The sequence below is a fragment of the Melopsittacus undulatus genome, chromosome 12 (assembly GCF_012275295.1).
Source record: "Melopsittacus undulatus isolate bMelUnd1 chromosome 12, bMelUnd1.mat.Z, whole genome shotgun sequence".
Taxonomy (NCBI): Eukaryota; Metazoa; Chordata; class Aves; order Psittaciformes; family Psittaculidae; genus Melopsittacus; species Melopsittacus undulatus.
This window is the reverse complement of record NC_047538.1, coordinates 5,151,480-5,177,452: the sequence shown is the minus strand read 5'-3', so window position 1 is coordinate 5,177,452 and position 25,973 is coordinate 5,151,480. Positions and strand designations below refer to the sequence as shown.

The window sequence follows — 25,973 nt, the reverse complement described above, 5'->3', positions numbered from 1 at the left end:
GTGGTTTCTTTAGACAACAGAGTTATTCTCATGCTATAGAATTCTTTGAAGTTTTGTTCTTTAGCTCACCAAGAGCTAATTCTCTTTGTTGATGTGCTTTCTCTCCTCAGGTCAGCAAGATTAGCCTTGTGGATCTAGCTGGGAGTGAGCGAGCTGATTCAACTGGTGCCAAAGGAACCCGATTAAAGGTATTGGGCCATCAGTGTTGGGGGAAAGAAAGCGAAGTGGCTGTACAAGCTTCGTGTGGGCTTTTCACTTGACAAATGATGAAGAAAAGAAACAATTGCTATTACAAGTATGGAAAAAATCATTGCAAAACTGAAGACTTTTTCTCCTCTCTGGTCATGGATTTCATTTGGCTTGTTTAGTCTGCAGAGGTTCATGGTTAAGCAATTCTAATTACTATATAATACTGCATTTTCTTTCCCCAGGAAGGAGCAAATATAAACAAGTCTCTCACAACTCTGGGCAAAGTTATTTCAGCACTGGCTGAGGTGGTAAGTACAGCATTTAGTTACGTGCAACAACCTATTCCAAACTTGTAAAACTGAGACAGTAAAAACTGTGTACAGCAGAATCATTCGTGTTCTTGGCTTAGCATTCTGAGCCACATTAGCTGTGTGTATTTTGGTAGGTGAATAGTGTTGATAGTATTCTGTGAATGTCATGCAGGCTGGTAGAAACTTTGTTGATAGGGTGAAGCATTGGTTTATTTAGCTGTGAGGAAGCCTTGCAAAAGAAGCTATTGTTTGTGTGGAAGACATGTTCAAGTAGTGAGCTTTTAGTTCTGTAGAGCAGTTTATTTGAAAGAATAAGTTTAGAAAACTAACTGCAGGTTTGTTACTGAACATTTTAGCAATACAGTTGATTATCACTGTCTTTTTTTCAATGGCAAGACTTATCAGTGTGTTGAGTTGAGTGAACATGTGTTGAACACACTGTTGGAGGTTCAGAAGAATACTTTGTCTTTTTTTATAGTCAACTGCTATTTAAAAAGCCTAAACTGCCGTTTCTTTTCCAAGTGAGCTTTCAACAGCTTGGGCAGGTTGAGTATACTTAAGTGCTTTTTAGGTTTGTCTTTCTGTTATGAAAACTCTTCTCATTCATTGGGCTTCTCAACAAAAGCAAACACTATCCAATCTAACATAGCAATTCTGTATAAAGCTCTGTTAAGAAGCTCATCTTGTATTTTCTTCCTCTTTCTTTAATGCTTTCAACTTAGGATAACTGCACCAGCAAGGTATGATGGTCTGAGTAGTAGTGAATATTGTCTTGTTTTGCCCGAGTGTAAGATTTTATTCTATTCGGTTTAGGAATCAAAGAGCAGGGATCTTTTATATCAGATCCTTGAGAAATTCCTGTGATTCTAAATTGTAGTCATGAAGCCTGAAAATTATCAGTACTATAATTTAAAGATGTTCTAAGGTTGGCGATAAAGTAATGAAAAGTGCACATTTAAGTATGTATTTAGGAATATTCTTTTATTGCATTCCTGTTCTTGACTTGGTGATTTACCTTGGGAATATTTATTTTTCATATGGATAACTTTGTCTTTTCTTTCATACTTTGACTCTCCATGCTTTTTTCTTTACCCCATATGATGGATTGTAGGCAATGAGTCAATTCTAGTTTTCAGCTTTAGCATCTGGTGCTTAAGAGCCCTTTGTAATTTTACTCATCTGTTGTAAGGTTACTCACCTTTGGTAAGGAACAGTAGAACAATTGCAAGACTAACACATTTTAAGTACCTCTTGAGTGTTCAGAGGAGTTTCACACAAATAATAATCAGGCCTTTTATTGCAAAGCCTTATCTTGTGTTGAATGTTGGGTAGAATTAAACTTGTGGCATCTCGTGAAGCAAGATGCTCACCTGTTAACTATTCGTGTAAGTAAACAGATGACCCAAGCATCACATTCTTTTATAGAGTTTTTGGAGTTAATCATTGTTTCATTTAGAACAAATAGAGAAGCTGGGGAAGTCTGCCAAAGGTGCTGAGAAAGCCCTGTTCTCTTGTGCAGAAATTCTAATCTGTCACTAGTGATTTTGGGATCAAGTACTTGGGTATCTAAGTAGATACACTTAGGTCATATGCCTTGTGCACCTGTATCTCTGTAGCTGTGGAATCTCCTGTTAATAGACTTATGACTGCTCTTGGAAGCTGTAACTTTTCTAGCAAAGGACAAATGGATCTTCGTCTGAACAATTTATTGCCTAAATTGTCTTGGAATGGTGTTAAAACACACAAATGTCAGGAAGGTATCCTTCATACACAGACAAACCTTTCTGAAGGTAGTATGTCAAGGGAATTCTCCGGACTGCTTATTATGTTAGATGTCTGAATATGTTGCATGTTGTCTCATAATCGCTTGCACAACTGAAGATGTGCCATCCCTCTGTTTAGATAGCTTATGTGGATGCTGTCACGGTTCTTTTAATGTCTATTCTATGATTTTTTTGTGTCTTTAATTTTCCTTTTGATGTCTGTTTTTGCAGTAATGTGTTCTTTACTTTGTAGAGTAAAAAAAAGAAGAAGACAGACTTTATACCATACAGGGATTCTGTGCTAACATGGCTTCTTCGAGAAAATCTGGGTATGGCTGATTTCTTGTGCCAGTAGGGAGAAAAATTCTCATTCCATTTTCTGTCTGCTTTTAACTCAGTTATATTTGTATCAAGTATGAAGTTAAATAATTTTGCTAATCAGATCTCAGTCATACAGTTCTACCTTTGGTTAAAGTTACAGCTCTTTGCTATGAGTTTTGGTATGTTCCTTAGAATGTAGACTATAGTTGAATTCTGTAACTTATTGAACATACTGTTGGTGAATACTGTAGTTTCATCTGAAATCTTGCCTGTTTGTTGTAGGTGGTAACTCCAGAACTGCGATGGTTGCTGCTTTGAGTCCAGCAGACATAAACTACGATGAAACTTTGAGCACTTTAAGGTACTTTCTTTTTACCTGAGATGTATACAAGTGGCTGTTAGCTCTCATAGCCGCATTCTATCCCGTTCTATCCCCAGACTTCTGGGTTATTATGCTTCAGGAACATCTGTAGGGAAGATGACTCAATACAAAAATTCAATTACTCTGAAAGAGGAAAACTAATCTCTTTTGTGTGAACAGGGAGCTAGGCATTTATTGCCTACTATTAACTTGAAAAATCAAACTCATCTTCTTGTGTTCGTATGTTCTTTTCAGTCTGGTCCCTAAAAATTAAGCACACTGGTCAAGCTGAGGATTCAAAGCACTGAATAAAGAAAGAGAGAAAGAAAAATGTATTGTCTATTGTACATCTTGTTAATCCGTCTTGAGTAGGGCTTTCTGGAGAAATACCCTGTACTAAATATGAATTCAAATGCATGGCTTAATATAATCCAAGATTCTTTTCTGACATACAGCTGCAGCTAAATGTCTTCTATATTGCTGCATACCTGCATCACATATAAGCACTTACATTCTCATTGTAAGGTTTCACTGGTTTGGTCTGGTTCCAGATATGCAGATCGTGCAAAACAGATTAAATGCAATGCTGTTATCAATGAAGATCCCAATGCCAAGCTGGTGCGTGAGCTGAAGGAGGAGGTGACAAGGCTTAAGGATCTCCTGCGTGCCCAAGGGCTGGGAGATATTATTGACAGTAAGTGGATTAAACAGACACTAGCATCTTGAGGTTGGTGTGTCTTACAGAGGAGGGAGGGCTGGGCCTGTGGGTCAAAGGGGTTTAAAACAAGGGGAATTAAATGTAGGTGCTGATACTAAATTTGAACAAGGTTTTAGAAATGGTAGCATGTTCTGTCTTTAAACAGTCCATCCTAGGATTGTCTGTAGAGAGGCCACCTTCAAACTCTCAATGAAAAACATGGAAATTATGTTTCCTGTTACTGTGGAACTGATCTTGTGTAATAGAGCTTACACATTCAAGAGTTGCCCTGATGTATTATGGAGGGCTTTTTGTCTGACTGCCAATAAAAGGAAAGTAGAAACTTAATTTCATACTGAGAAAGAAAGCATCTTTTTCCTCCTTAAAGGGTTAAGGTTATTAGTTGATACCTGGCTTCAATACCCTCCTCTCTCAGAAAAGAAAACGATGACTAATTCCTGTTAGACAATGTCCTGAGTGACAAACCATTTGTCATCTCAAAATAACCAGCTATGAAACAGCTGCTTGTGAATAAATAATGAATTCTTTTGGGGAGAGATTTTGAGTTAGGTTGGCAGAGCAGTATTGTACTGGTTTGCTTTGCCAGCAACCTCTTAAAGCACCAGAACACATTTGTGCCTGAATTCTTTCCTTGTCCTCATTCCAAACAAAGCAAATAAACCAAAATTTAGGCTGCTGTGTTCTTCTCTAATATGAACAATGGTTTAATTCCTAGGGAAGGAAGTGCCCATAAAAGCTCAGAATGTATTCCAGTGGATTAAAACATTCTTTGACTTAAAAAAAATGGGAATGTTGCACTGGATTCTGATTTGTCAGAGCTTATTTGCCTGTGAAGCAAAAGTCCTAACTGAGTCACAGACTGCTTAAAGATGTGTAACATGTATTTACCTTTTTGTTTTCTTGTTCTCAAGAGAATGGGGCCAGAAGACAATGAAATGCAAGTGGTTATGTGATTGGTATAATCTGTGTTTTTTGGTTCTAAATCAAAACAGGAAAAATACCTGTGTTATTGAAATTTGTATTTTGTTTCTATAAATATCAAGTAGTATTTTCTTCCCTTCCTATGTCCTAGTGAACCTTCAATTTTGATCCTTCTTGTGTTTTCCCTCCTGCTTCCTTTCAGTTGATCCAATGGGAGATGAATACTCTGGAAGTGGAGGCAAATGTGTGTATTGTGTGGTTCTCGTTTTAACCTGCTTTCTCTGGATCAGCTTTTAACTGAGCTTTGCATGCCAGCATTTCTCACGGGGAAATCCCAGACAGAACACTCACTGTGGAATGCAGTGCTGGTTCATGGAAACTAGCTTAACCAGCATTCTTAGATCGAGTTGACAGTCAAACAGAAGTGCAGAGTTTCAAATACAACATATGTTCATTGCTTTCTTTCTGGCAAGATATAGAAAGGAGAGAAGTAGTTCTTCAGTCTGTTTTCATGACAGGAAGCAGTTTAGATAGGAACTGGAAAATCATTTTCTGAGCTCTTTCTTAAGTTAGTTGAAACAGCTTCTGCACACTTAGCTTCTGGCCTCTCAGCATCTCTTTTCCACCTAGAAGGGTTTGTTTGAAATATATCTATTGATGTATAAATATATCTGTTTCAAGAGGAAATGTTATCAGTTCCTCCTGGAGATGGAGATTTGTTTATTTATATGGTCTCTTTAAAAGCATGAACACCTTATACTGATGAAAGTCACTTATTTGAGCTCAAATAGTTGGTTGCAGATGATTAACTGAATAGGGTTAAAACAGGAAATAGCATTTTATTTCTGTTCTACTGTTGCTTCTGGGAAAGGGAAATATACCTAGTCCATTGTAGGAGAAATGTATGTAAGTTAGGGGTTGGTAGACTTTTTAAACTCAGTCAGTTTTCTTCACCCTCACTCAGATAGTATAAACTAGAAGAGATCTGTCTGAAATTTCCTAGAATTAAAGCTACTGGTGGTGTAAAGACTCATCTTGGCCTTGTCTTACATTCTGATGCTGCTTCCAGCGTGTGCATATGTCATCCGTGTGAAAGCTGCAGCCTCCAGGAGAAGCGTGCATGATGTTGAGGGTTTTTTGGTTCCCTATGGTCACAGCAACTGAAAGCTTTTGCAAGTGCCACTTCCTTTATCTTCAGGGGTGCATGTGTCTGGCCTCTTGAGACTTCATCCTCCCTGCTCTGTCATGCCTGCTTTCCTCATCCCGATGGCATTCCCTTTCCTTAACCTGCTTTTCTTCTGGTAAACTCCCACCCCTGCTTCCTGTATTTGCAGATGGTGGTTTTCAAACTGACTTGGTGCAGTCATGTTTTATGAGGCTGAAACAGCAGGTTGAATGTGGAGTGAACTAGGGCATAAGGCTGACAATAGCAGAATTGTTCAGGGGAAGAGTAGAGGAGATGTAGGAGGACATGGAAATCTATGCAATGTCTGGGCAAGCATCTCATTTTTGTAAGTGTGAAGCCCTTGTTTATAACTTGCAAGGTCTGATTTGAGCTGTTTTGAGCTGATTTGAGCTGTTGAGTATCCTAAGGATACTTATTTTAAAGGATTTTTTAATAGCATTTAAAACTATCAAAATTGTTAAAACTGAGCTGTTCAGTTGTCTGATATTTCCAAGTTAGAAGATGTTTTTGAGGGTGTGTGTGGTTATTCTGAGGATATGGTTTACAGACATAGCTGACAAACCAAGTTTGATTAAAATAAGTTGCCTTTGGATGCTTGTTCTTAAATCAGTCATTCACCTTCTCCTTGTTTTCAGTCTTTCAAGGAGGCATCTTTCAGACCTCCAGGTTTTCAGGCTACAAAAGCTGCCTTACTAAATTTTGGGGATTTTTAAGGCCTCCCTTATATCAACTAAGACCAAAAAGCTTTTAAAGCACCTTCTGAATTACCAGAACCTTATCAGCTATTTCACTGATCAGGTGTCTTAGCTTTCCCCTTTTCAGATAAGGAGGGTTAAGAGGTTACATCATGATGCTGTTATGGACTTGTGTTCTGTTCTCCTCATCATGGACTGAAGGTGATTTACATACTCCTGTGAGAACTTAAAGGAGGGGTAGCTGTTTGTGGTCAGAACCACTCCTGTGACAAGCATTTACTTAGTCATGTCTTTAGATTAAAGGAGTCCAGAAGTGAATGTTTTGCTGAGTTGAGAATATCCCTGAACCTCTGCTCCTGTCTGAGCTCTGTGGTGCTCAGTTTAGTGTTTAGTTGGGAATATGATGGTTTATTTTTTGACAAGTATGTAAATTACTTTTTTTCAAGCTTTTTTTGATCAAAATGGTCTATGATGAAGTCCTTACTGGTAATCCTCAGGGTTTGAACTGAGCTACCCATATAGTATGGATACTAATATTAAAAGATTTGTTTCAGAACTGCCATCTAAAAATTACAAAACTTGTTGCTGCTTAGATGCTTTCCTCTTACACTGGTGTTTCCTTCCTTTCCTTTTTCCTCTTCCTTCCTTCTTCCTATTTTCCTGTTCCCCATCTTCCTGCCTTCCCTCTGTCTGTGTGTCTTTCTCCCAGATTTGAAAGATTTTCAGAACAATAAACATAGATACTTGCTAGCCTCCGAGAATCAACGTCCTGGCAATTTTTCCACAGCCTCCATGGGGTCTCTCACTGCATCTCCATCCTCCTGCTCTCTCAGTAGTCAGGTGGGCATAACATCTGTATCCAGTATACAGGAAAGAATCATGTCAACACCTGGAGGAGAAGAGGCAATTGAACGTTTGAAGGTAGGTATTGCTGTAGATCATAGAAACATAGAATAGTTAGGATTGGAAAGGACCCTAAGATCATCCTGTTCCAACCCTCCTGCCATGGACAGGGATACCTCACACTAAACTGTGTCACCCAAGGCTCTGTCCAACCTGGCCTTGAACACCATCAGAGATGGAGCATTTACAGCTTCCCTGGGCAACCCATTCCAGGGCCTCACCACCCTAACAGTAAAGAATTTCTTCCTTGTATCCAATCTAAACTTCCCCTGTTTAAGTTTTTACCCATTAGCTCTTGTCCATGGCTAAATAGCAGTGAACCTGGGGAACTTTCCTTCATAAATATACTGAGTATGCTACTGTTCCTGTAGGAAGCTGTCTGAAACCCACTTGCACCTTTAAAAGGGAACTTAACTGTGGTGGGCTAGAAGCTGGGTTCACGCACAGCCTTCCTTGTTAGAATTACTGAAGTTTAATTGTAGTCTGGAGCTACAAGTAAATTATAAATGAAAGTCTTGATTTGTGTTTACAAGTCCTCTGATGCTGTGGTAATTATGGAAAATATCATAAGTATAGACTTCAGGAGGCCTGGTCAGCACTAGTGTGGACAAAGTCTGCCTAGCAAATGCACTCAGCTTTCAGAAAACCAAATTACCCCCAAGTTGAAAGGAACAAGGAAGAATAATCCTGCCACTGTTGTGTTCACCCAGCCCCCACAGATTAAAATGTGAAGCACACAGAATAGCATGCTGTACCCAGACAATAGCAGCCTTGTCCCAGTTCTGCATAGAATTGAACCGCATCAAAAGTGCATTACAGTGGAGTATTTCTTGATTTTTATGAAAGCTTCCCCCCCAAATCTCCATGGGTGGATGAGTGGGGAGAGCTGGCTGTGTTGAACCTCTGCTTCATTCTCATGTCTTGTCCATGAAACACTGCCACAGGGATTGGAATGGGCTGGGACACACACTGCATATCCCTTTCCGATTGGAAAGCTGCTGTTGCCATGGAAATAACAGTGTGGTCTCTGCAGTGCTTTGGCATCCAGTTACTGAATGATGTCTGTAAATCAGATTTAAATTAAGAAGGGGGGGAGGAAGAATATAAAAAAAGGTGGGGGAAAGGGAAAAAAATGAGGTGGTTGAAATCAAAATCTGACTGTGGTTAGGTAGGAAGTTGTCTTTTCATCTCCGTTTGCTTTGAAATCTATTTACCCTTTTAAAAAGGAGACAATTTAGGGTTTTGAAGTCCTGAGAGTAACTTTGATATCCGGAATAAATCTGAGGTCTAGAACTGAGCACAAACTTCAACTGCTTTGTGTATTCTGGAAAGAACTTTGAGAGGAATTGTAATGAGCCTTCTGGGGTTTTCACACAGGAATCTGAGAAGATCATTGCAGAGCTGAATGAAACATGGGAAGAGAAGCTGAGGAAAACAGAGGCCATTAGGATGGAAAGGTCAGGAATCGGAAGTGCTGTATGTGGATGGTCTCTAAAAGACAGAGAAGCGTGGAAAATGGAGAACGTTATTCTGTTCAGAAGCAGTGGAACAGCAGAATAGTGCTTAAGGATGATTCTGCTGACAGTGGGGGCAATGCTGAGAGCCACATATTTTTCCTACATTCTGTAAAGTGTGTTTACTGCTGTAAATCAGATAACATTGGCTACTGGTATGTTGGCTTCTGCTGTGAAGCAGCATGGAGTCTGGGTTTCTTCCATCTCCCTTTTGACATTCTCTTACGTTCCAAAAGTTGTACTTATCTTGTCATATATTATTGCACTAAAATGCTATTAAACGTGCAACATTTTTGCTGTTGCTGTTCCGTAGGCCTATAAGTTCTAGGGCTAAAGTTTAGAAACTTGCCCTATTGTGTTATGAGGTGGTGACAGTTCTCGCTCTGTGGTCACTGGATAGGTTGGTTGAAGGTCTAATGTGGCTTTCGTTAGCACTTATTTTGTCTAAGAAGCCTAAAATATGGTAAATATCTTTCTTTTCTTTCTCAGGGAGGCATTGTTGGCAGAAATGGGAGTTGCCATTCGGGAAGATGGAGGAACACTGGGAGTCTTTTCACCTAAAAAGGTAGAGAAAATTGATAACTATTGCACCATGTCCCTGAAAGGCTGAGCAACCTGGAAGGAGAGGGTGATGAGGGATTACCACTCACACAAGGATGTGTATTCATGTAAGATACAGAAGCACATAAGTGAAGTTTGGACCCTTAATAGCAAGTTCATTTTAAAATATCTTTGTGGAAATAGCTTTAGTGTTAGAATCTCTCAAAACACTATATCTAAGGATTATTTTACCCATAATAATGAAGTTGGACACTTCCTCATGCAAGTGATGCAATACAGTATTTAACGCTTTTAGGGAGCTGTAGAAAGAATTGCCTGTGGTAGCTTCCATTAGTCATTAAGGTAGGGAAGCATGTGCTAGTCTAAGACATTGATGGAATAGGAGCAGCATGAAAAGTTCATGATATCTGATATCATGCTGATATCAAAAATGGTTGAACTTTTTATACCTTCCATTAGAAAATCTGTGCTTTGGTAGCAACTCAAAACGCTCTCTATGCATTGTTGTTGCCATTTTCTGTAGTAGCTGTGACTTTCATGTACTCTGTCTGTTCTTCTCTGAGATATCCAGAGAAGTCTGAAGTCTTGTCTAGGTGCTCTTCCTTGAATTTGTTTATTAATCGTTTTGTAGCCTGAAACTTGCATGTGCAAGCCTGTAACAAACTTCATCCAAGGGTTAAACAGGGACCTACCTAGAGGCACAGAAATATAGGACAGCAGAGTTGTTTAAAACATTTAGCCCTTCACTTGAAGTAGTGTTAGACTGTTATGTCTGGAGTAGGTTATGTCTGATTTCCTTTTGGTATCTATGCCAGAACTGCCTAAGGTTTGTAAAGACAATAATTCATTGAGGGTTCTTTACGTTTCTTTCTCTCATGTTCTGGATCCTCATCTCCTTGTAGATTTTCCCTCAGAGGCCCTCATCTCTTTTTGATGACTCTTTTGGTGCATTTTCAGCTGATCAGGTTTGTGTGTAAATGCCATCTGGATTAAGTAGCTGCTTTGGTAATAGATAGTATTTACCCATTAGGTGAAGTAAAACTCCTGACCTAGTCCTGTCTGCTGCTGTTCCTTGCTATCCTTGCCCTTCAGTTTCATTAGTTCTCCTTTTAGTAACTGTGGCTGCTATTGTGAAAACTTAGGAGATGTAGATAGCAAATTTGAAGGTTTTTGTATAAAGACTTGCACTTCTGAGGTACCGTTATCTATCTAATCATATGCTGCTAGGACAGCACTGTTTTTAGAAACCAAGCTGTAAATTGAACTCCTTAAGGTAAATTTTGCCCACATCACAAATGAAAAGGTATCGCATTGTGCAGTCATTGCTGTATCTACCAGATTTGCTGTTGATGGCAGGAAACTTCTTGAAATGAATCGTGGAAATGTAATTGCTTGTGTAAATTGCTCAGAGATGGGAGCAGGGAAGGCTCAGCTCATGCTTGAAGAATGCTCTACAGGAGAAAGCTGAAGACATAACTGTGGATGAATACTAGATCTCAGAATGAATGCGTAGCCAGTTTTGCTGGCATCATTTTTCAAGTTGTTGAGCTTAATTTCTTACAGAGCTCTCTGTTGCCTGTAAAAGACCCATTCAGTCTTTGACTGAATGAAGTAAATGAACTCAGATGCTAAAACATGTATGTATAGGGTACAGCATTCCTTTTCAAAGTGTCCTAATGGTACAACTCAAAGTGGTGTTACAGCAGTTGACTATGTCTGGGATTTTGTTTCTCTCCAGTTTTCTCTTGATTTAAGAGCTTTATACATCTCCAAATGTTGATTTGAATGCAGTGAATATTGATGATGACATGGGACATCTTCAGCTGTGGTTTAGGTGGCCGCTGTATTTTTAGGGGTGAAAAAGTTGTCTTTTTATTTCCCTGTTTGTCTTTATAGTCAAGTCTTCCACTGGGCAATTGACAGACTTAGTTCATAGCCAAATTTCATTGTGAGCATCCAGTAATTTTGGAACTGCTGTAAAGTGAGCGCTGTTAACATCTCTCAAGCAAACATTTTGCAACTAGAATATGATGGAAGCAATGCTCCTATGGATTCTTAGTGAAATTTATTTTCTTTTCCTAAATTTATTCTATTTGAGGGTAACAAAACCCAAGTGGATTATTAACAGTTTTATCTCTTACCATCTTTCTTTGATTTTGTTTAACCATTTTTGCCTTTTCTTTTGTGCTTGTGCTTACTGCCATCTCACTGGCTAGATTTTCACACCAAGGCCTTGTGATTTGTTTGCTGATTCCAATGGGGTTTTTTCTCCAAAGAAGGTTGGTTTAGTAACTGTAGTGAATTTAAATGTAGAAGAACTTTAGATGAAGAGCTTCTTAGCTGTTTGTATTTAAGAATAATGGTAGTTTTAGATTTTCTTTTCATGTTAACAGGCTTTTCCAAATGAGCACATGATGCATATTGTCCAAGAAAAGCCAGAGCTGATTCCACATCAAAGTTTTACTGAAACAACCTTTTCTGCTCTTTGGTTTCCACTGCCAAAGCTTACAGAGACTTTGCAAGAAATCTTATTTTACAGCTGATGCCTTTATTCCTTCTATAGATATATATTTCAGATAACTAAGCAATCTGAGCTGATGTTTTGTGATGCTCCTTAGTACTACAGGAGGTTATGTTTGAAAAAAACGCACTATGGAATAGCCTCACTATTCCTAGCAAAACTGCTGGATTAATACCCATCCTCCACAGCCGTGGGAATAAGCCCTAAAGTAGGTCCTTAGTTCTAAATTAACTTTTTCTTTTTCATTCTTTCAGACTCCTCATCTTGTAAACCTTAACGAAGACCCCCTCATGTCTGAATGTCTGCTTTACTACATCAAAGATGGCATTACTAGGTGAGGATTGGTGCTAATACACCCTGAACTCTGTTTCTTTGCTTGCTTAAATCCCCATGCTGAAGACACCATGAGTTTAAATGATAATTGTACCTTGAGCTATTCAACTTGCAGGTACAAATAAAGCACGAGATTGCTGTAGGTAGAAAAAGTACAGAAATGCTCTTTACAACTTTGCTTTTAAAGCACAAATTCAACTTGAAAGTAATGTGTGCAGTCACTTTCTGAGGAGTTCATTACTACACCTGGGCAGCAAAAGAAAGCTTGATATCCCTTCTAAGATCTAGGAAACTAAAAGTAATAAAACTTACTGAAAATGCCTTTGAGATTTTGATGGATGGAGGATTGAAAACCATAATACTTGATAAAGGCAACTGCAATATCAGTGAGTGTTCACTTTGTTATTTAAATGAACTTATCCGTGTCTCTGCACAAGTAATGTATTCTGCATTCACATATGTGAGATTAAATTTAATTTCCAGACTTGGAATTTAAAACAGATTTTATTTCAAAGCTTCTTGTCGAGACATCTGGAAGAAGAGGAGGTGATTTTTGTTATCTTTGAAGCACTAAGCCATGTTTGATTGCATAGTTTGTGTATTCCTAGGGACCAAATGGAGAAGAATGTGCAAACAGGTGCTGTTGTGTGGTGCTACTTAATATGCACTGGATCTACTGAAAAGAACATCAAACTCACAGAGGATTCAGCACAGAATGATGAATAGAATATCTTAAGGCTTAAGAAATCATTTTAAGTTTTGGGCCTAGCTAGCTGACATTAGAAATACACACAGTAGTAAGCAGAGAGAGTTGTTCACGAACATTAAGATGTAAAATTAATTTGTTCATATCTAAAACTGCTCAGATATTTGAGCAATGGGCATAAATCTTTGTACTCGAGGGATACAGCAAACATCTTGCTTCCTGGAAGCTGGATGAAACTGCTTGTGGCATCAGTTTATTTAGCAAATGTCTCCTGAGCCGCTTTTGCTCCTTTGTTAAAGTGCAGATGGTGATGACTGGAAGGTGTGATCACTGTGTGCCAGCTGAAACCCACCACTGGGAGTTCCTGACACTTCTTTTTCCCCTTCATTTCACTGCTAAAGGGAGAAGGGCAGGCACAAAAGGGAAGAAAATGCATTAAATCCAGAGGTGTTTAACATTTCAATTATCTTTGTAAATTACAGCTTTTAAGATAGAGGAAACTTACCTTTTGTCAAGCAGTTATCCTCCAGTTCGTGGTAAATCTGGTAGGTTCTCTGCAATGCAGAGTCAAGTGTTAGTTAAAACCTATAAACTTGAGGGATAGTGATAATAGTTTAGATGTTTTTCCTGGATGTTTCTGGGCTGCATTGTCCTACAATGTTGTAGGAAGCACCTGATTTGCTCTTGGAATATCTACTGTTGTACCCAGGGTTGGCCAAGCGGATGCTGAGCGAAGGCAAGACATTGTATTGAGTGGGGCTCATATCAAAGAAGAACACTGTGTCTTCCGAAGTGAGAGGAACAACAATGGTGAAGGTAAAATACTGTTTCTCCTAGCAAGATATTGCTGAATCTTTCACTCCTCTCTTCATAATTGGCCAGGGAATACTGACATTTGAAAGTTTCTCTTACTTGAAATAAACAGTTTTGACTCACTGTTCTCATAGGGTAAGAAAATTAAGTGGTAATAGCTTCAAATTGCAGGCTCCAGTCAGTGTAAGAGTTAACTTCTGATCTTGGTTAACTAAAATCTTGGAAACTCAAACAGGAAAAGATAATTTCCAACTGCAATATGTGGAGATGTCAGTAGTATTGATTTTCTCATGGGGCTTTAATTTTTAGCCAGCATGGCATCAAGAAGTGATTCACTTGTATCTTGCTTTGATATTAGCAGGAAGATGGGCAGGAAATGAGAGGCCTCTAGGGTGCACACACTTTGTTACTATACAGTGTTCTCCAAAGTCTCATTTGTCAATGTTCTTTTCTCCATAGTTATTGTTACTTTGGAGCCTTGTGAACGATCAGAAACCTATGTTAATGGCAAGAGGGTTGTGCAGCCTGTGCAGTTGCGCTCAGGTAAGAAGTGTTAGAATGGTTTCTTTTGTAGACTCTCCATCTCAGAGTTGTGCATACATGACATTTACATCATATATAGAGAATGCTGCGTGCTGTTAAAGGACAGCAGTGTTGCCTTTTTGGATTGTAGCTTTTAAACAAAAGTTGGTACCATTCTTTTTTGGCACACAGTTAATTTTCTTTCCTTCTTTGCTGTACTCCAGCTGTAAGTGTATTTAAATATTCACTGCCACACAGCATCCTGCTTATCCTTCTGCTTACCCTGATATTATTCAAATACATTCTTGCCCAAGCCTATTGCCCTTGGCAGTCTCAGTGAGACAGAGCAGACAGACTGCCAGTTGCTGATGGAAAATTCCCAGTTTCCTGGCAAAGCTCAGATATGACCCTCTGCAGTACAACAGCTTCTCTTTGCTCTCATTAGATTTCCCACTCAGTCTCCTACATTCCTTTAGAAATACATGTGGGGGAGGAATTGCAGAGGAGGGATTTCCCTGTATTATGGATTTTAACTTGTCTCTTTCAAGCTATGATGCTTTCTTTGTTCCCCTCCCATTTTATTACTGTAAAAAAACAGAAAACAAACAAAAAGCCCACCTCTGGGTTATTTGCACCAAGTTGTGAGTATTTTTATGGAGCTGAGTGTACTGACTGCAGCACAAGTCTGCACAATTGAAGGAAGAACAGTTTTTGCTGTTCTGTGCCTGCATATGGTTCATATTGAATACCATGAATTTATCATTTAGTGTAATTACTTTCTCTTCAAAGAAAGCATGTATATGTAATTGAGTTACTAGAATATAGACATGGTCTCTGACATCTTTAAGAGCCTGTGTTTTAGTAATATCTTAATAAGGGCAATTTTGGTTGCTTTGGAGGTCTATTTACTAGGATGCCTTTTTAAAATTAACATTAATATGTTCTCTGAAGGAGTAGAGACATTCTACTGGCTTTAATCACACACATCTTAGGCTTTGTGCACATGCGGTATCTCTAGGACTTCACTGCAAGACTTAATATTAGATTTCTTCAGCTCTTTTGACATTAGTATAAAAGCTATAAAATCCTTCCATAAATGCCACTGATTAGGATACGTTAATCACATCTTAAAGAAAAGCAGGTGCTGTGCATTCTAGTGTTTGAAGTTTGGCTTTTCCAAGCTGAAAATTCTGCTGAAGTGGCTTTTGTCCATGTTTTGGCACTGGAGGAGGGAGGTGGAATTTCGTGATATGGTTTATTTATTGCAACTGTTGGTCAGTCTTCACGTTTGTCCTTTAGTTTTTTTATGAACGCTGCTGAGATATTAGATCAGACCCATGAGAGTGGTGACCTCTCTGAGCACTGCTTATCAGCAGTGGCTTGTTCTGTACAAACCAGGCATTCTGGGTTTTTTTTTCTTGTCACCTACTTCAGTGTACCCAGAAATCCTTACAGGGCAATGTTGACATTCCAGAGGATAAATGGGATGAATCATTCAGTAATATTTTTCAATAGTTCTGGAATCCTTACCTGAAAGAGTTAATTTCTGTTCCTATATTTAGGCAATCGTATCATCATGGGTAAAAATCACGTCTTCAGATTCAACCATCCAGAGCAAGCACGAGCAGAAAGAGAGAAAACACCATCAGCTGAGACTCCCTCTGAGCCAGTTGACTGGACATTTGCTCAGAGGGAGCTTCTGGAGAAGCAGGGCATTGACATGAAGCAGGAGATGGAGAAAAGGTAACAAATAACTCAAAGTTCTACCTGAAACAAGGAGGCAGATGTAGGTTATTTGGGTGGTGTCTGTATAGGACCTAAAGCTAGGTTCTGCCACGTAGCATCTGTGCTTTCTGTTGTGAAAGTTCAGAAAGCTTCCCTATTTCAGTTCAGTGTTTCAGTGCTGTAGCTCCTTTAAAAACCACAGGGAAGCACTTGCTACTGACCATATAGACCTTTTGGTGAAGGACTGCACTGCAATTATAGGAAGCTTCAGTTCTATAATGCTATAATAGACAAGTGACAGCTTAAGTGGAGTGACTATAACTCTTGTAACTGTAATTGAGTGGGTTGTGCATATAGAGCACACTAGCATGAAGATAATGACCTCTTGACTACTTCTATTCTTTTGTTCATCTCCAGATTACAAGAAATGGAGATACTGTATAAGAAAGAGAAGGAGGAAGCTGATCTCTTGCTGGAGCAGCAAAGGCTGGTATGTGTCCTTACTTCAGATTACCTATACCTTTGGCAAACAGTAATTCCTGTCCTTGCTTAGCTGAAAGTTTAGGAAACTTGCTTGGGTTGTCTGCACAATGCAGTTCTCTCTTTGCTTTCAAATACTTTGTGTCTACAGTGAATTATTATCAGTGTGAATGAGCTCTTTCACCTTAATTCAGAGATTAAAATTGACAATGAAGAGTCTCTTGTTGAGACAGGTTGGATTTCTTGCAACTTAACCTGAAAGAAGGGCATTTCTATGCTCTTGCGTTTTTTGAAGTACTTTTACAGTAGTCTAAACAGCTACTTCTTGGGATGTTTGCCTTTATTTTTGTCTTGGATCACCAGAACATACTAATTTTGTGCTATCAAAGAGATTCCTAGGACGTGGATACACTAGGTTTATTTTTTGAATGATGTCTGAAAATGTTGCTGCATTGTGCATGTTTTAACCCTTCTCCCTCCCCTGCATGGAGTTCTTTTTAAGGTTCTTAATGGTACACATGCCAATGGTGGGGTTATGACTAAGGAGCTGAGGGAATGTTAACTCACTCAGAACGGTGGAAATTCCACCATTCCACCCATTTCTTCAATAGGAAGTCTGATAAATTCAGTCTGACATAGGAAGACTTCCGTCTTCCCACAACAGGTGTCTTCTGAAGTGCCTTACAAGTAGAAATTCAGGCAGTCCTCAAGCACCCTGTGAATTTCAAAACCGAGCCCAGGAATGTAACCTAGATATCCTTAAGAACTCCGAGTCTCCTGATTCTGCTTTAACTGCATTGGGTTGCCTTTTAGCCAGAATGCAAATGTAGTTGTGCCTGAATTCTCATAAGAACCTCAAAATCAGGATTCATTTGCTTGTAGTATTAGTCTGAGACCACTGAAAACTGTGGGTTAAATGCATGCTGCATTTTAAACTGTAGAGCTCTCTCCCTTCTTCCCAAAACAGAATGGAGTAAAGTACTGTGGCTTCCACAGGCAGAAGCTACATAAATTCTTATTTTGAAGCTTATATTATACACTTTAAGACTTCTGCATCTCCAGTTATGTCATTGCAAGGGACTAAATTCTTGGATGGAGAGGAATGGTGGCAGAGTTTGAACCCAAGCAACACATAGTTCATAAAGGAAGTCAAATGTGACTAACGTAACATTTAATCTCTGCATTTTTATGGTTAAAATTGGCATAGCTGAAAGTAGTAAGGCAAAAATCAGTTCAGTGTGTAAAGGAGATGCAAGTAATGGAATTCCCTCCCTTAAATTTTAGCTGACTGGCATAAGCTAAGCTTTTGTGTGAATTAAGGATATGACAATTGGCTGTCTGGGGACCTGCTGCAAGTAAGACTGCATTTATGAAAGTGTTGTGAAGGGAATTTGTTTCTCCATATGCATAAGATTAAGGGAAAGTTCTTTAGATAGTGGGCTGTTTAATACTGTGATAAAGCTGCTGATTTCTTTAAGCTGATTTTGTTCTGGCTGATTCAATTAGTAGGCAAAGGTGGAAGACTATTCTATGTGCATTATCCATGTAGTTCCGGAAAGACACCATACCTAGTTGTAAGGGAGCATATTAAATGAGATTGTTGGCCTGTTAAGCAGTGTGCTGCTTATCACAATGCTTAAGAATATTTCAGATGACAGCACAACTTCTTGACATATCTCATCCTTTCTGTGTCACCATATGCAGTCTGGTATGGACAGGATTAGTGCATTCATGCAACAGTTGTTGAATAATGATTGTGAAATCTGGGAATGCATTCGAGCTTGTGTACCTTAAAATTATTTACATTGCTGTGATATCCAGCTGCAATATCAGGTTCTCTAACTTACTTCTATGTAAGACTGATATTGAAATAGAGATATTTTTTTTGGACTATAATCTTGGATATAAGAAGCTGGCTAATCCTGTTTACCAGATTGGTTTGGGTTTGTGTTGAGATTCCAACCAATTTTCCAACCAGTATTACTAGGGAATAGAAATAATCATTCTCCATTTTACAAATGGAATGTGACAGTGTGTTTAACAGTGCTAAAATTATCTTCCTGGTTTTCTTGGTCATAAAGCCTGTGACCACTTGGTGTTAGAATATGGGTATATACCAGTGTTGGTCTGCTTAACCTCTGAGTGCACATAGGGCAATGACCACAGAGTGTCTCTTAATCAGCTTTTTATACACAAGGCATGCTTTACCCATAAGTAGTAATATGGTATTTTTGTAACCTAGAAGAATAATCCTGTGGAACCTGTGACTTAATGTTTAGTAGTTCATGTTTTGCCTTTCTGGATGTAACCATGAACGTGCACATTGTACAGTGTCTTCCTCCAGGGCATCTTTTGTTTCAACTACAATATGCAGTATGCTAACTGCTGTTTCCTTAGGCCACAAATTCTGTCAGCTGTAAACTCACAGAGAGTTTATGTTCTGTTTCTAAATCAGTGTTTTGTTTCTGTTTTGACCTAAACTAGAAGTTGATACTCTAATGCTATTCTGAAATATTATAAAATAATATTTCAGTAACATAATATTCAGTAAAAATACATTAAGTCACAAGGAGCTCAAATAATGTGAATCTTAGGCTGTGGAGCTTGTTACCCATAGAACAGAGCAGTATTTCTTCTATTCTCTTTCATCTTTCCCAAACCAAATTATATTGTATTTCCCATTCTTCATGGTCTTGAAGTTTAGGAACCTGTGGTTCTGAGTCAGTGATCTGGGTTTACTTTGGTTTTAGGGTAACTGGCTGTTATTATTCCTGATCTCTTATGTTTTATTACTATGTGAAAAAATAGGGATGTTAGATAGAGGTTTTTAAAAGACCAAATGCTGTGTTTTATTGGAGATGTTTGGATCAGAATGATACGTAGGACTTCTTGTTTATTAAAGAGATGTCTTAATAATCCTTTAAAGAAAAGTAGGCTGATTTTAATTCCTGGTTGCAGTAAGCAATAATGGATATCCTTAACTTCTGGTGGCAGTAAACTTGAACAAGCATTCTTAGCATATGGAAACCTGAAGCACTGCTCATTAAAAATCATTTAGCAAAAGGTGGAAAACTTGTAATGAAGAAGCAAAACATGCATAATTCATAGCAAGTGTGTGGAAGCTCCAGGCCCTAGGGTGTGCGAAGAGGACAAATGAAGGATATCAAATAGAGAATTTGTATTAAAACAACATATAAAACCAATAAGTCATTACTGCTTCATTCTTCTGAAACATTCCTCGGACAGACAAGAACTGTTAATGTTGGCTTTGCTTTAAACTAAGCAACAAGGTGACAAAAGGGGGAAAAAAAAACCCAAAAAGCAAACCACAACCCACCTCTGAAACTCTGATTCTGGATATCCTTTTAGCTTGTAGCAAGTCTTGGAGTATGAGCCGCTGTCTTCACCTGTCATAGTGGCACTTACAGTCCTTTAACATTGAACCTTTCGGCTGCTTCTGTTTCATTTTTTCTTATCGTCTAACATTCTCTGGCTGCTATTGTAGTGAAGTGGATTCTAAACTTGAGCATCCCTGCAACCACGTGCAACGTTACTAACCAGTGTTAACCCGACTTACTCTGGCTGCTCATGACATCTTCTATGATGGCTGTTGTGTTCACCTACCTGGGGAGGATTTGCTGAAAGAAGCAACAGCAGGCACCAAGGCAAATGTGTGTGGCGGGGACTTGCATGTCTTTATAGCATGTGTGAAGTGCAGTTTACACTTGGTTTTCAATATTTTTTTCATTAGGAACTTGGTTTTAGTTGATTTATTTAAAGATTTTTGGAAGGGATTGGGAGGGAAGAGTTCAGATGATCTGGTATTTTGAGATGATGAGACTTTAAAATATAATGTTAATCTTAATTTAGTGAAGAGCTCCAATTTTGACAGTCCATGACTCTTGAAGATACATTTTAATGTCCTAACACTGAGTCTTCAGGGAGTTCCGTATCACTAGTTCTGTTTTGATTTTTCGATTTAGTTTTCTTTGCCTGCTACTTCTTGTTTAGCTTTTCCATTTTCTCACAATTTTAATTTTGGTTATTTTGGGGCCACTTCTTGATTTTTGTTTTTCCAAAGGATGCAGACTCTGATAGTGGGGATGATTCGGACAAGAGATCGTGTGAGGAGAGTTGGAGACTGATCACTTCCCTGAGAGAGAAGCTGCCCCCCAGCAAGCTCCAAACCATTGTAAAAAAGTGTGGCCTCCCCAGCAGTGGGAAGAAACGAGAGCCTATTAAAATGTACCAGATACCCCAGCGTCGACGCCTTAGCAAAGACTCCAAATGGGTTACCATCTCAGACTTAAAGATTCAGGCTGTGAAAGAGATTTGCTATGAGGTAGCTCTCAATGACTTCAGGCACACTAGGCAGGAGATTGAGGCTCTGGCCATTGTTAAAATGAAAGAGCTCTGTGCCATGTATGGGAAAAAAGATCCAAATGAGCGTGAATCATGGCGAGCTGTCGCTCGTGATGTCTGGGATACAGTAGGAGTCGGAGATGAGAAGATTGAAGACATAATGGCCAATGGTAAAGGCATAACTGACGTGGATGACCTTAAGGTGCATATAGACAAATTGGAAGATATTTTGCAAGAAGTGAAGAAACAAAACAACATGAAGGATGAAGAGATAAAAGTCCTTAGAAATAAGATGCTAAAAATGGAGAAGGTTCTACCTCTGATAGGGTCTCCAGAGAAAGCTCAGTCAACCATAGCTAATGCTAAGTCTCCGAACTCTGCCGGTGTGGTGGATGTGGATAAGAAGTCCACGGATGACTTAAGAAGAAGCGAGAATGATGAGCTTGCCAAAGAGGAGCGTGTTTCCCAGTTAATGGCAGGTGATCCAGCTTTCAGACGTGGACGATTACGTTGGATGAGGCAAGAACAGATCCGCTTTAAAAACCTGCAGCAGCAGGAAATAGCAAAACAGCTCCGTCGACAAAACATGCCTCACCGATTTATCCCACCTGAAAATCGCAAGCCCCGGTTTCCTTTCAAAAGCAATCCCAAACATAGGAACTCATGGAGTCCAGGCACCCATATAATTATCACAGAGGATGAAGTTATTGAGGTTCGAATCCCAAAAGAAGATGATAAGAGCAAAGAGGAAAACAAAGAGAAGGAAAGCAAAGCTGCTCCTAAAGACCCGCAGCAGCTGTGGAATCTTTATGGCCCCCAGAGGAACCAAGATAACATCCAAATTAACAGGCAGCAGTTAAACACTCAGCCACAGCCTAGCAGCCAGCAGCAGCCATCCCCTCAGTTGCGCTGGAGAAGCAATTCTCTCAATAATGGCTCTCAGAAAGGCTTGCGGCGCCAGAGCTCGGGCTCCTCTGAATCCCTGCACTCGTACAGCGGGCAGCAGAACCCAGACCTGCAGACTTTCCAGCAGAAACGGCACATCCACCAGCACCGCCAGCCTTACTGCAACCACAGCAACGGAGGCGGTGCGGAAGGCAGCACAGCCAACTCCCACCCCAAACAGACTGACCGGCCTAACCACTATAACCAGTTTGTGACGCCCCCACGGATGAGGCGCCAGTTCTCAGCACCCAACCTCAAAGCGGGCAGAGAAACCACAGTATGATTAGTTGGCCAAGAGTAGGCTGGGGGAGGAGGGAAGCAGGGGCAGTTCTGGGTGATCACTGAGAAACAGCCAGGATTGGCTTGGCTTATGTCTTGCTTTGGGTTTTGTTTGGCCAGGTAGAACTTGACACACAAACACAAGGTACTGGCCCTTCAGCCCGTTCAGTTTGCATGGGACTTGTTGAGGTTTAAACAACACTGATTGGAAGAACATCCTGAAAATTAAAACCTTTTTTGCCTAGACTAGAAGACTTGGAGGGAGGGATGTGGAGGGGAGAACTTCCCTGCTAGCTCATTTACCAGGGTTTTGTGTGTGTGTCTTGGAGTATTTTTCTAATGCTGAAAATACTGTCTGGAACTTACAAAGTGCTGCCTTCCTCCTGTGTTTTACGTAGACAATCAAAAGAGGAATTTAGTTTATAGCATTGAATGTTCGTTGTGACCTTTAGTAATAAGGAAACTGACCATCTGGTTTTAAATTGATCTTGGCTCTTCAGAACAATATTTTCCACTCTTAACTCCAATTCTTAATGGTAATAATAACGTACAAACCAAAAGTTGTTGGCTGACAAGATACGTGGCTTTGTTTTATAGAGAAGTTAAGAAGAGCTATTGGATCACAACAGTCCTACTCCTTGAGTAGATGTCTTTTATTTTTCCTTCTTCTGCTTAAGTTCATGATTATTGGTATTAAATTGCTGTGACAGTTAAACCTGCCTGAATGGAGTTTTATGTCAGAATAGATATATATTGCTGAAGCAATACTTTGGAAATAAGCTTTTTCTAATTCCCTTTGTATCTCTAAATATCATACTTTTTAATTATTATATGGAGATTGTGGATAGAAATGATTTTACAACACTCTGATACAGGAAGAAGCCTCAGAATGCTGATTCTTTCTGGTTTCTGTTTTCAGCTTTCTAAGGCATAAGCCTGGGGATGTTCTTGAAATAGTTATGAAGATTTATAGATCACTACTTTTGAATTGGCTGAATTCTCCTCAAAGATAGGAGGATTGAACTGCTTCACCTTACTGTGATACCTCATGTTAGTGCCTCTGGTCTTGGATTAACCCCCTGGTTCAAGACTTGTTTAATAAAGGAGAAGGTGACTTTGAAGAGAAAATAGGATTAATTTTCCTTCTCCCCACACTCAAAATGCAAGTTAAAATGTTTAATATCTATTTTGATCTGAAGAGGGTCTATACTTGCAGATGATTTCCCATAAAACAAATGCTTGCAATCCCTACTTCAGATTGTTTCAAATGAATTAGAGGAAAACTATTGCTTAAGGAATAGGCTTTATGAGCTTGGAGTTTTATCTCCATTGGAGAGTCCTAATTTTAACTACACACTTTATTCTTTCTTAGTTTCTTTAAGTGCAAGACAAAATTGTGCTTACTTCTGAAAATCTGTGGACTTAAGAATAAGCCCATCTAAAGATTTGAGGACTTATTTTGGTTTTAAATTTGAGTTGAATATGTTTTTAAAACCAAAATTGGCTACTACCCTAGATCTGGTAAGGTAGGTCCAGATTGCGATCTGTTTGTGCTGGTTTGCACAAATCATCTTTAATTTACTTGAGGTTGCTTATTTTTTGATGAAATATAAGCCCTACTGGTAACTGTTAGTTCTGCCTGTTCAGTATAGCTGTAGTTGAGTAGGAAGTGCCTTGAGCTTACTTTCCATCTTGTTTTTGTTTCCTGTCCTCCTTTTTCACCCCCTCCTCACCTGTGCACGCTGTAGGTGCTGGTTGCAACACATTACATAGCAGCTATGCACTGTGTACGTATCTATTAATCAAGTGTCAACTCTTAAGTCTCTGCACATGTGTTACTGATAGGATACTGGCCCTCTGAGGTAGGAGATACAAAGTCAGTCCTCTAACTGTCCTAAAAGAACATCACTTGGGATATTTTTTATGGCAGGTTTAACTCTGTGTCCAAATCCGGCTTTGTAATTTGCATTTGTCTCATGCTGTGGCCTACTTGAACAAAGGAAATAAAGCATCACATCCAAAAATGTCTTCATTCTTAAAGAAGCCTCGTAGGTGAGCAGTACTTTCTTTGAGCTTGAGTCAGAATTGCAAAGTGAGTTTTGGGCTTCAAGTACTATTTTGCTGTTGCCTTTATTTTAGAATTCAGTTTTAGTAGTACATTGCACTTTGGTTTTGTGCATGTCAAGAGTAACAAGTTCTTTCATATCCTCCAAAAGGCTTGGACTCTCTTAATGTGTGCTGGGGAAAATCCTCCCAATTCCATAGGAATATGTGAGCCAAACAGAGTAAGTCTGCATGGGGTAGGTCCTGAGAGAAGATGAAACCAATTTTATCATGTCCCATTTTTGCTGAGGATTGTGGCTGCCTATGTGAAATCACCATGTGATTGAGCATAGAGTAACTTTGAAGTCCATGCAATTATGTGTACTGACATGAGATTAAAAACTCCTGACACTTGATATTTTAATGCTAGACACTAAAAACATTTTGCCAACTTCTGCTCAGAACTCTGAGAAGAAATGCCTAGGTGGTGGCGGCGATGATGATGATGAGCCATAGGTTGCATCAGTCTCTCTTGCCCCACTGCTTTAGTGCTGCACTAGAACAACCCTGCTTATTCTGATGTTTTATGATTTGACAGAAAAGGATAGTCAATGTCAAAATGGGGTCCAGTCTGCTCAGAGGAAGCAGAGTTTTTTACCTGGCTTTTAGGAGGATATTACAGAAATGAAACTTGAAAAACAAAAGAATGGCCTATAAAAATAATTGCCTGCTCTAAGAATGGAATGTTAATTACAATGTAGTGCCTTATTTGATAGGGAAAGCAATACAAACTTGTGCATCTCTTGCACTATTCAGAAACACACACACCTCTCACTCCAAACTCTGTATTAATGAAGCTAATGAACAGTAATACAGCTTCTTCATAGAAGACAGTGTGGAAAGGCTTTCAGGTTAATGCAGATGTGGTATCCATGATGGGAGTGCTGGTTTAGTAAGCTTCATTGCCATTGCTAAGTGCTGATGTGCTGTGTGCTTTGACAGCTGGCTCATATCCACCTGTGCCTTAGTGATGATTGCTGAAATATCCTTTAGGACTCCCTAGGAACACGTGGATTTGGGGCTGGGGGAAGTGCATGTCACTAACGCTCCTCTGATTGACTACAACAGCCTTTCTAAAGCAATCTAAATTTAGGGATCTGTCAAATTAGAGGATGCTATTTTTATCAGTACATTAAGCATAGTTTCTATATCTCCCTCACTGTTTGTCCTTTATCCTTTATATGTTGAAATTTGTTCTTTATCCTTTATATGTTGAAATCTGACTTGGATACTTCCCATTGAACCACTTCAGGAGCTGCCACATGAGAAATCTATGCTGTGTACCTATTTGTACTATAAAGAAAGCAGTGAGCTGCCTTTGAATTAAATGGGATTTTCAGATCTGTCCATTGTTTAAGAAAAAACAAGTTGTGGATTGTCTTTAAGAGCAAGCATCTGCCTTGTGAAAAGCAGAACTGGTTTGTATTGTAACAAGTGCTCTTTCAATAAACTATGAAATACTCTTGTAAGTGTCAGACTTGTCTCAGTGAAATGGAAATGAAATCTGATTGCAGGATTCTCCTAATTTTGCTTCCTGTCTTGGGGCTGGTGTTGTTCTGGCAGAGTTAAAAAGGTTTTTCTAGTTGTTCCTCAATCTGACTCTTGTAAGTCCATCCACCCTGATTTTTCTGCTGCTGTGTGTGAAAAGCAGCTTACACAGATTTGTGTGCACTGTCACAAAACTCATTTAAATTAAAATTCTAAGTTCTGGCAGACAATACAGGGCTGGCTGCTCTCTATC

At 39.2% G+C, this 25,973-nt stretch overlaps 1 protein-coding gene across 2 annotated transcripts in view; it reads left to right on the top strand.

The window, feature by feature from the left end:
• Positions 1 to 25,973, top strand: part of KIF1B (kinesin family member 1B) — a 93,438-nt gene that overhangs the window by 30,167 nt on the left and 37,298 nt on the right. The window contains exons 8-21 of one of the 2 annotated variants that reach the window (XM_031044266.2): positions 111 to 188; positions 432 to 497; positions 2,517 to 2,592; positions 2,867 to 2,945; positions 3,497 to 3,639; positions 4,787 to 4,828; positions 7,253 to 7,386; positions 8,746 to 8,825; positions 9,372 to 9,447; positions 12,219 to 12,298; positions 13,713 to 13,819; positions 14,276 to 14,359; positions 15,901 to 16,081; positions 16,481 to 16,553. In XM_031044266.2, the coding sequence (XP_030900126.1) occupies positions 111 to 188; positions 432 to 497; positions 2,517 to 2,592; positions 2,867 to 2,945; positions 3,497 to 3,639; positions 4,787 to 4,828; positions 7,253 to 7,386; positions 8,746 to 8,825; positions 9,372 to 9,447; positions 12,219 to 12,298; positions 13,713 to 13,819; positions 14,276 to 14,359; positions 15,901 to 16,081; positions 16,481 to 16,553 (1,299 nt within the window). Of the gene's footprint in view, positions 1 to 110; positions 189 to 431; positions 498 to 2,516; positions 2,593 to 2,866; positions 2,946 to 3,496; positions 3,640 to 4,786; positions 4,829 to 7,252; positions 7,387 to 8,745; positions 8,826 to 9,371; positions 9,448 to 12,218; positions 12,299 to 13,712; positions 13,820 to 14,275; positions 14,360 to 15,900; positions 16,082 to 16,480; positions 16,554 to 20,624; positions 25,708 to 25,973 lie in introns of those variants that run through there. The other variant, XM_031044267.2, reaches the window with a different exon arrangement.